At 30.8% G+C, this 10942-nt stretch overlaps 1 protein-coding gene across 1 annotated transcript in view; it reads right to left on the bottom strand.

Annotated features, from left to right (window-relative positions):
• Positions 1-891: 891 nt before the first annotated feature.
• LOC126820809 (fermitin family homolog 2) overlaps positions 892-10942 on the bottom strand; it is a 44757-nt gene continuing 34706 nt past the window's right edge. Inside the window, exons 7-12 of the mRNA XM_050548934.2 lie at positions 9871-10061; positions 9385-9509; positions 5634-5740; positions 5235-5450; positions 4633-4779; positions 892-4296 (exon numbers count right to left, since the gene is read on the bottom strand). Coding sequence (XP_050404891.1) covers positions 4006-4296; positions 4633-4779; positions 5235-5450; positions 5634-5740; positions 9385-9509; positions 9871-10061 — 1077 coding nt within the window. The 3' untranslated portion in view covers positions 892-4005. The remainder of the gene's footprint in view (positions 4297-4632; positions 4780-5234; positions 5451-5633; positions 5741-9384; positions 9510-9870; positions 10062-10942) is intronic.

Here is a 10942-nt window from a genome sequence, read left to right as displayed (position 1 = left end):
GAAAATCCATAATAATTTAGTTTCAAATGTTAAACTTCCACAAATTCAAATATTGATTGACTTGAGTATGTAGAGCAGGAGCCCAGGGGGTTAACCTAGCTGAAAAGTGTACCAATTTTCTCCTATATGGTATCAACGCATGTATATCTGGTATCATCAGAAAGTAAGTCTGCCGGGTTTCTGGTGGTGGGTGTGGTATTCCACGCCCAAAATGCCATGCCCCCCAACTAGGCTAGATTAACTCAAAAGTGTACCACATGAAAATCGTACAGCAGTGTACCGTACATCTTCAGGTGTTACAAAAACACTCTAACTAACAGACATTTCTAGTGGTGGGTTACCCCTGACAGAGCTATGTAATTGTCAGACATTTGTAGTGGTAGAGTATCCCTGACAAGAGTTTTCTAATTTCCAGACCGCAGTTAGGCTAGATTAGCTGAAATATGTACCACCTAAAACAGCTTTGGAGTTGTTCAGTACCACCACAGGAATCATGAATGACCACTGCCAGACATTTGTAGCTACCCTCCATAGTCCTTATAACCATTCAATTCTCAGTTTACTTTTTGCTCAACATAATTATTCTGGAGTGAGCTATGACTTCTACAGATAACCTGGTATGATATGCCAAAAGAAAGCCAAGCATGTTTATATGATTATTATTCCAATAGTTTGATGGCATTATAATAAATGGTATTAGGCACTATCATTAGGATGCCTGATGCTATACATAGATTGTCTATCCCTGTACTTTCTGAAACGTCAAAGGGGCGCATGGAATATTGACGACTAAGTTTTTTTTTATAATATTCCCCAAGACAGCTTACTTTACAAAAAAGAGCAAATTTTAATCCTAATATTTGAAATAAAATAGACAATGCGAGAATAAAGTAGTGTAATAAGTAGGTTTTAATACAGTAGGAAGACACTATACCATCAGCAAGATATCTGTACGCTTTATAATCACAGATATTAATAATATTAACATAAAAACATAGTACTGTACACTCAAAATTTTCTTTAAGCTTTTTATGTCTAAAAAATAATAAAACAATGGCACATATAGAGTCTAGCCTATACAACAATCTTATACATACAGCATAATGATCTGCATTATTAATTAGTTTCCAAGGCAAAGTTAATATAAAAAGTTTATACATGTACAGTTATATAAGTAAAGGATATTCCACAGTTTTCCTAAATATTAAACAAATGTATATTTAAACCAGAGACATGCAGAATCTAATATCAATTTTTAATAAATAATTTAATTATTTTTCTGAATGATTTCATATACATACATAGTATTTCAATTCCTTCTGTCACTCCAAAAAGTATTTTATAATTTACTACTTTTTTTCTGATGACAATAAAAAAAAAATCCAAATCATTATGCATATTCCAATACGTAATTAACGACTACATAATTTGATCATTTCATAAATCAAAACTCAAAATGAAAGCTAAAAATAAGAGGTAGTTAATGAAATTATGGTATCTAAATCTATATAGCTAAAAATATGAAATGTGTGATTTCTACATTATTTGACAAATGAACAAGTTTTGAAGAGCAATAATTGAATACAACTGGTTGCCTGATATTGTTTTGTTTTTTTAAATGCTAATTTCCTTGAACATTGATGAGATGTATTAATCATTTCTATGACAAATATTTAAATTATAATGTTGGATGCATGAGCTTTGGAGAGAAGATAAATATTTAATAATAATAATTTTAATGTTGTTGATATAGGCTACAGTATAAGTAAGATATCTATGCATCAATGTCTATCATATGAATTGCACCGGAGTTTTCCCTAAATATGTACTGTAAATATTAAATATATAGAATTATGAATATATGTATACAGTATACTTTGACATATATATTTATTGAACTAAAAGGAAATTTTTGCCATATGGAGGTACTATCTGAGAATACAATCATATACAATTTATGTAGAAATTTCTTATACTGTAAGTGATTGTATATATATTCTGGATATCTCAATATATTTTGTAACTGTGTATCATAATGGCCGATATAATTATAACGTACAACTCAATAAGTTTTGAGGTTTTAGTAAATAAGACTGGAGGATTAAAATGAAAGATAGAAGAGTAAAGATATAATACCTACTTCTGTACATATTACCTACATATAGTCGATCTATATACATGTTAATAATATATTATTTTATTTATGTAACAACAATATACTTACAGCACCATTAGGTTGACAAATACAATTTATATATTACATGTATAACTGTATCCATGGGTTATTAACATAGTGCGCTTCTCTTTCTTGCAATTAATATTACTATTCATATACAATTCTATAAACAATACCGCACTTTTAACAATGTCTGGTATCAATAACAGAAACTAGTCAGTTTTCTAACACTAGTTTTGCGAATGAGGCATGGGAGTTTACAGCTCACACAAAACCTGGGACCGAAATTAACCATTCTGAGGTCGTGTAATGCTATGAAGCATTCCTTAAATGTTTTCACAAATCTAGTTATCAGGCCAGCTAATATAAGTGTAGACAACTGTCCAACTTCTTTCATTGCTCCATAAATCATTATTATAAAATATAATGACCAGTAAGAAACCGGTTGTCATGATATATTTATCTATTACCTATATGTCATAAGTTTATCACATTTAATGAAAACATGACCATACCAAAAGCTTGTGATTAGTCAGCATTACAATTTTTTTTCCAATGTGCTTATAGAAAATAAAAGAACAAAGGCTTGGATATAAAATACAGATTGAAACATATACACACTAAGTTCAGAAATAAAAAAGAAATTTGTTTCAAATCTAGGTAGATCTAAATGTTGGGTGACCAAAGCATAAATAGATATTTTCAAAACAACACATATTGCCAAAAGGTGAAACTGTGCAGTGGTAAGTTAAAAAGTAAAAAAAAAATCTTTGGTATTTTTTTTTTTTTTTATGAAGGTCTTCACTTGGTTTCATGATTTACATGTACAGATGAAATACATGGTTTCACAGATGTTGGTTATCACATGAGCACTTTTCAGCATAATAAAATTTAGCGGTTTTAAAACACAGGTTTCTGCATATTTTAAGATTATAAAAATTGTGCGCAAACCAGATTTAATCAGCTCATATAAAAAGACATTCTATCTTTTCGATTATTATTTTTTTACCAATGTAGAAAATGTATTAATCGACACTGATAGAAATTTGAAGAATGATCAGTCACCAACATGAATGATAATTTATAATAAATACATTTAAATGAACTAAATGATGGTCTATAAATCTACTCATGCATTATAAAACAAATTCAAACTTAAAATAATTTCGAACATTCATATTTTATCAAATCAAAATAATAATAATAAAACAAAGATTTCATTAAATATTTGAATACAGGACATATATAAGTTGTATTAATTAACCTTCATTTATATGTAAAATAAAATAACTAATGTTGTTATTTCATTATCAATATTGACATATAATTTCCCCCCTCCTATCTAAGAGAGGTAACTCTTCTAAATATTACCAAAAAAAAATCACTCACTGTCACATGTTAAATATCAATAAAGCACTAGAAATCAGTGTTTTTAGTCCGTTATTAGACTATAGTTCCAACACTGTCCAAAAAAAACTTTCACTTGATAGTTTATTCACTGTTTTTTAACACAAGTGTCTAGTCAATCTTTCTACATTCTACTCCTATAACCAATCGTGGTCTTCCATTGCTACACTTCAACAAAAAGTCTTTTTATTTATTTCTGTATTTTTCTCTGGTTTTTAAATAACATAACACTATAAACACTTGCAAATAGCAATAACAATATGATAAACCTTTTAAAACTAGAAATTAAATAGTTGGTACCAAACAAAGATCTACATAGGTCAACAGCAGTAAAACTTTTGACGGACAGTCACTATGGCAACATACTCCATATAAATAGGCACTGATCTTGCAACAGAGAATTTGATTGGCCTATACTATCCTCAGGACCAGCCTCCTGTTAATTTGTGAAACATCTCTTCATTCAGTGACTGGTTCTTGTCCTGTGACCTCATTGAAAGGAATATATAACCACCAATGAATTCGTGTACTACTTTGCACGGAGCTCCCAGACAAGCGAATGTAACTCGTTCCTCCTCGAATTCTAGAATCATATTTTCTACTTCCCAGTTTACGTGCCAAGACTGTAAAGTGTTATAGCGCCATGTTTTGATTGAATCACCCGTTTGTAAATCCATGCGAATTATTCTGTTACTTGCTACTCCTAATAATTCCTGGAAAAAAAAAAAGAAAAAAAAATGTAAGATTCTTTGTGACACAATTAAATTCCCATGAACTTAAATATTTATTGTTAGAGAAATGAAATGAAATGGTGTTTAACATCTCTCTAACTTTTCTCTAACAACCAGCCTAATGAAGACATGCATACACTGAGCAGAGTGCTATGATGGAAGTTTTACCTAGAAAGCATATTCTTATTTGGATTTCCAACTTTCATTAGAAATTGTCTAGACGGTATATCCAAAAGATTCACCAGTGGCAAACCAATAAGTAGAAAGAGACCATGTTTATGTAGTTTTTTTTTTATCAAAACAATTCCTAATACTAACCTCTTTTTTACCATTAGCCATTTTAACTACAAAATATGTAATTCCATATTCTGGTAATGACTGCCAAGCTTTAATAAATGCTAATTTAGAGTCCATTAAACTCATCTCACGGACATTAGCATGTGCTTCCATTATTTTCTGTACAAGCTAAAACAATTAAAAGAAAAATTATGTAATAAATAAAATTCAAATTCAGGAAACAAAAGACTGTGTCATAAGATTATTAGATTTTTGGACCAGGAAATAAGTATCAGGGGCTACCCAACTTGTGTTTGCCAATTCAAGGACGATCGACATGAAACTGGGCATACTTGTTATTTGTACAATTTCGCATCGATTAACACTTAACAGATATTGATTTTTTTATGTAACGTCACAATTTCAAGATGGTTGTGATGACGTCATACTCGCTTCCTGGTCCATAGTACGCTCATACTTGTTATATAGGTTTAACTTCCATCTTTTGTATATTTGCATAATAATTATTCAATATTATTACTGCTCACTAACATTTTGCTTTGATATTTCTTATGTTGTCAGTGTTGTATACACATTAATCAAATTAAAAATGAGCTAGATTTAAACAAAATTTTAATACATACTGTTTTGGATTTAACTTTCTTATAGAATCTAGGAGCTACGAAATCTTCTGCTTGTATATCAACATTACTAGTATTTATAGAGGGTGTAGGAGCTGTATGTTGCATACTAAGGAACGTCTGTAAGGCTTGAACTTCAGCACTATAAGAACTATCAGCCATTGTCTTTCCTTTAGATGATAATTTACTGGCTGCCATCCATCGACAATATTGTTCTTCCTAAAAAATAAATACAAATAAATGTCCACGGAAACAATATTTCAAGACTCAGAATTTCTTGGTGTTATTGAACAAATTTTCAATTATATTTAATCAATTAAATAAATAAATAATCTTTGTAATTACCTGTACAAACACATTTAATAACACATTATGTTAAATAATGGAGGAAACAAAACTTACTGAGTCGAATCTTAAACATATTTCTGTCATGCCATCAGCATCAGGTACAAACATTTTAATACCATATTTTTTAGCTGTTAAATTTACATCAGGTTGAGCTTCACATCCTGTAAATAAACATTATAAAAGTATAAAATTCATATTCTTTACACCACAGCCCATTCTTATCCAGGAATAATAACAACAATAAAAGGAGTTTTCTCCCTTTAGTCTGCTTTACAACACTTCACAGACACTTGTTTATGATTGCTGTTAAAAATACATACAGATATATTTTAAAAAGATGTAGAAAGAAAGAATATCATACTGTCAGCTATGTTACAAAATATCATCAAGAACCCAAATGGAGAACAAAATCTTCACCAATTAGAATTACCAATTATATGGTGCGTTATTCTGAAAAATTTTAATGGCCTACAAGGATACCCTGAAGGTCTCATTAACATTATACCTAGGTCATATTACCTATGCTTATGTTTACAATGCTAGAGAAAAACTATCACTGTTTAAATAATCTGCTCCTATTCCATAACAAAATGACCAAATATTTTAGTTTAAAATACATCCGGTGGGCCATAATTCACGGTTTTTTTATAGTTTAACACTGTATCAACATCTATATACATGTATCTATCAATAAAATATATGTAAATATTCATGAGTTGTTAATGGATACTCTTGAGTATAGAAACTAGTATATAAATGTATATAAACAAGCCTGTATACAGTTGACCATATAGATAAAGGTCATAGTATCAACTCACCCTCCACCCATAACAGATCTAACAAACTATTTCAATGACTGGTGTGTGTTTAGGATTAGACCTTTACACTAAATAAAACACTTTAATCCTACACCTTCACTATAATACTGATAACGGAGACCAATGACTATACTTGCGTTATAACTGGACATTTGGAGTCCCTAATGACCCATGACTGATACTCATTACGTAATATTGGAGATGACAGTTTTGACTTGCCTTGTCACATAATCTTAATTTCAATTATTACATCACATAATAATGACCATAAATACTAAAATCAAAACTATTAGTGTATAAACAAGAGCCCAAATGGGCTTAATATTGCCTATTGCAAATAGATTCTTAAACCTATTGTACTAGGTACAACACATGTGAAAAAAAACATGAGCAACGCTATTAGAAAGAGAACAAAGTAAATCTCAAACAGTGAAAATAATCATGATCATAACATACACTGTACACTTGTTGAGTACCAAGTCCATCCAAAAGTATAGAAAATAGTTCTCAAACAGTGAGTAGAAAATCTTATTCTGGTCATTCTCTTTTGTTTCAAAATAAATCATTATCTACAAAATGTGTTATTAAAATAAAGCACCAAGGATCTTAATTTCAGCATAATTCTAGAAACTAGCTTTACATGCACTTCAGTTCAGTACAATATTTCTTTCTACTTATTTTTTAAAAAAGAAACTCTTGTTCTCTACTTGTCTTCAGAAAATAAAGCATAAATAAAGAGGTAAATTGTTGAGGAAAAAGATACAGTAAGCTACTGTAACTAATGGACAATATTCTTTCATTACTCAGTTATCAGATATATCTACATGTAGACCAAGAATTTTATCACATCATTTAATCAAGGTATCAATTACTTTAATATCAAACATTCACAAAATTCTACACCTTTAAGGATCAGCCATGGATGTCAGAATTGTCCATACAAATAAAGAGAGGACAGTAATATATAACACAATGAAGTGGTATGGGGCTGGAAGTTTTCTGTTTAGTTCCTACAACTATATCTGAACAACTGCATTTTGTTTTCATGTGTTGAATAAATTAGTAGGATTTTAACACAAAGTAAAGTAATACAGAGTTGACATTTTGCCAAACTCTAACCAGATGCTGAGTATATTATCACATCATTTGTCTACTATACTTAAATGTTAGCTTGGGCTTTATTTATAGAGTAAAAGATATACAGCATATTTTTAGAGAGCTGGTGACTCATAATATTGCTAACTGAGTAATAAATCAATTATTATATACAACTTTGTCTTAAAGACATTCTGATCATAGTCTTTATAATAACTTGTAGTCTGTACACCAAGTATTACAAATCATAAATTCACTAGTAGTCTAGAAGGGGGACTTATGTTGACCTTACAACTGAGAGCAACTGGAGTTTTGGCAACTGGGAGAAACTGGCTTCCACAAATTGAATGTAACTGTAAAAGGTTGACCTGAGCACCTCTTACAACTCAAAGGAACTAGTTCCTGTCAGTTGAAACCACTTGCCCATGCTTAACTTTCTGCAACTCGCTTCAACTATTGGCAACTAATTGCCGTGGACATGAGCGTTCTTACAACTGGTGTCAACTTGTTTCCACGGAAATAACATCACATGATAAGAGACAAGTGTCATGTGACTATAAATAAAAAAAATGGAAGTAAACGAGGACCACCACTTTTCAAATGCTGATGCTGTCGACAATAATGTATTAATAGAATTGTTGCAAGACACAGGACCTCAGGTTTTTTTTTTTATCCCATTGTGCGTGACAAGCAGTAGGGTCGCCTGTCCAATCTCCATATCCTCCAGTTTCCTCCCACTGCTAAAGACCCCTACGCGCAAGCGAATTATTGAAATAAAATTGAACCATGTGTTAGTCCTGACATGACCAAGTTTGTATCGAGTGGACGTTAAACCCCATTTCTCTCTCTTTTTCATCCCATTTGAATATAATTCAAAGAAAAACATACTGAAATGTCTGAAGCCTCTCTTTAAATCATAAATGAATATAATCATAATGTGTACCTAAACTATAATATTTTATGCATTTAATAATGATTAATGATGTTCCTGTTCATGTAAGTTGAGTTTAATTTTACAGCCTGTTGAAGTGTCAGATTTTTGTGAAGTAGTTATTTATATCACAACACATGCACAAACTGTACAACCTTAAATAGATTTCTCTCTGGGGTTGCACGACTACACTCAAACTCCATGTAAAATAAAGATAAAAAAATACTAGTATTGTAATATAATCATTTTTTGTTATTTTCTGTTCAATATGTACCAGTAAATAATGTTTATGGTAAAATTTTGTTTTTTCGAGTTAGGTGTCTGTATTTTGTAAATATGGTCATTGTTTGTTACACTTCCAACAGAACCAATGTATTAGGGTTCATCGTATTTCATTGCTTTAACTTTGTATGAATTATATTTGAAGCCATCTAAGAAGATGGGTGTGTCAAAGTTGCAAGTGTCCAATGACACAAAGAAGGTTGAAGGTCCTAGAATAAATAAAATTACTTCCTATTCTATCATGTTTGGATGTTTTTACCGATGTTACTTAAAATACATTACACAACTGAATTATCTCAAAAGGTTGTATTATTTTCATTTTCAGACAAATGTACACAAGGATGTTATTTATTAATTAGTTTAGTGTAAGACAGATGTTAGTTGTGTAGTATAAAATATTATTGTCTCACTATAATATACTACAGGTTTCAACTTAGCTATATTATGCCAGTCTTGGCCGCTTGAATTAAAATTTGACCAAAATTTCCCGGAACCCATTGATCAATATACACACTGTCAAATTAGCATATTTTTTCACAACCTCATTTTCAAACATGGCTACCAGCGGCCTCCACCATGTAACTACAAAATTGAGTTATGGTTATTAATCTCCAACCTGTTTTCTTCTGAAACCCTATGTCCAAAATCATTAAAAGTACAAATATAAAGATATACTAACCTCTAACACAGTATCTCATTAGAGGCTGAGCGGTTGTATCTTCACGATTTCTATAGAAAGCAATATGTGTGTCTTTAAATGTAGCCCAATATCGTTTGTAACTTTTTAATGTTAGTTTTTTAGGCCTGCAAAATAAATGTACATATATAGTTTTAGGCCTGCAAAATAAATGTACATATAGTTTTACACAAGTTAACACAAAAATGCCTTTTAAATTTTATTGCCACAATGTTCTATCTAGAAACTCTTGACTAGATTTGGCCTCACCACAACATGTGTTATACATGTATTCAAACTCATTTCATAACACTTGATACCACTTTTATCATATGTGTGAGGGATTTGACAACTAGAGTAAAGGATCACTTTCCCAATATTTTATTTGAATGCAACATCACAGCCTTCACAATTGTTACTATAAACTTATCTTGGAATTTCTTGCTATCAGTTTTCGTTAAAATTTGTCAAAATCAAATTAAGACTCACTTTAAAAATCGCACAAAATCTCCAAGTTCTGGTATGTGAGTTATGTCTCCTGGGGTGGATATTGAGTTTCCTTCTAATGATTCCTGCAAGTCTTTAAGAGCAGCATCAATATCATCATCTTCTGTGTGGTTCATATTGTTGGTCATATCGAGATCAGGTTGCGGAAGTCCAGACTGTAGTTGAACTTGGAACTAAAATTAAACAATGCAAAGATACATGATATTACAATTGCTGTTTAACTTAGATTATACAGGGTTTAAATGTCAGACAGATTAGGACCATATTTAAACATGCATTATGCAAGAGCTAAATCTGCCTATTGCAAGTCTTTCTTTAGGCCTTAATTGTTATCTAAATTATTAATTAGAAATTAATTAACTTATCCAGACCATAATCAACTCTAAATGCCATCGTTAGCAGCAATATTTAGGGAATTTGAATACATTTTGTGGTGGATAATTTAACGTAAAAATGGATAATCGAAACTTGTTTACTATCGTACCAACTACCAACATTAGTAATGATGATCAAGGCTAGCCTAAAATTGAATCGCTAATATCTTGATTCAGAGTGAAGCAATTTGGCTGAAATTTTCAGCATATTCTCTTTTCATTACCTATTTTTTAACTATTATAGTGAGAACTGTCAGGTCTTTATCTAATCTCATCTAATGCCCCTGTAAGCTATGCATTTGTCTTACTGATCAAACAAAAACTTTGTCATGCAATGACATGATGGGCAGCATATTGTGTTGATACAGGACCCTATCTTTATAGTTTATACGGTGTTTCAATAATACTTCCACTTGATAAACAACAAAAAATATTCACATGTTTCTACTTGACAAATATTAATTCATAACATCTAAGGAATGAACACCCACACTAATTGCATAAAATACTTGAAAAACATTGGAGTTGAAATCAACAAGTTGACTAAAACCTCTTATCTTAATCCAATGTTTACATTCCCAATCAGAAATATTCAACCTTGAAACTTAATGCTGCAAAAACTACCCATTATGTTTTTTATGACCACAGATGTTTTCATTCAATCTTTTTTTTATTTTTAA

This window comes from Patella vulgata, chromosome 5 (assembly GCF_932274485.2).
Source record: "Patella vulgata chromosome 5, xgPatVulg1.2, whole genome shotgun sequence".
Classification (NCBI taxonomy): Eukaryota; Metazoa; Mollusca; class Gastropoda; family Patellidae; genus Patella; species Patella vulgata.
The sequence above is the reverse complement of the archived record's forward strand: the minus strand, read 5'-3'. Positions and strand labels throughout refer to the sequence as shown.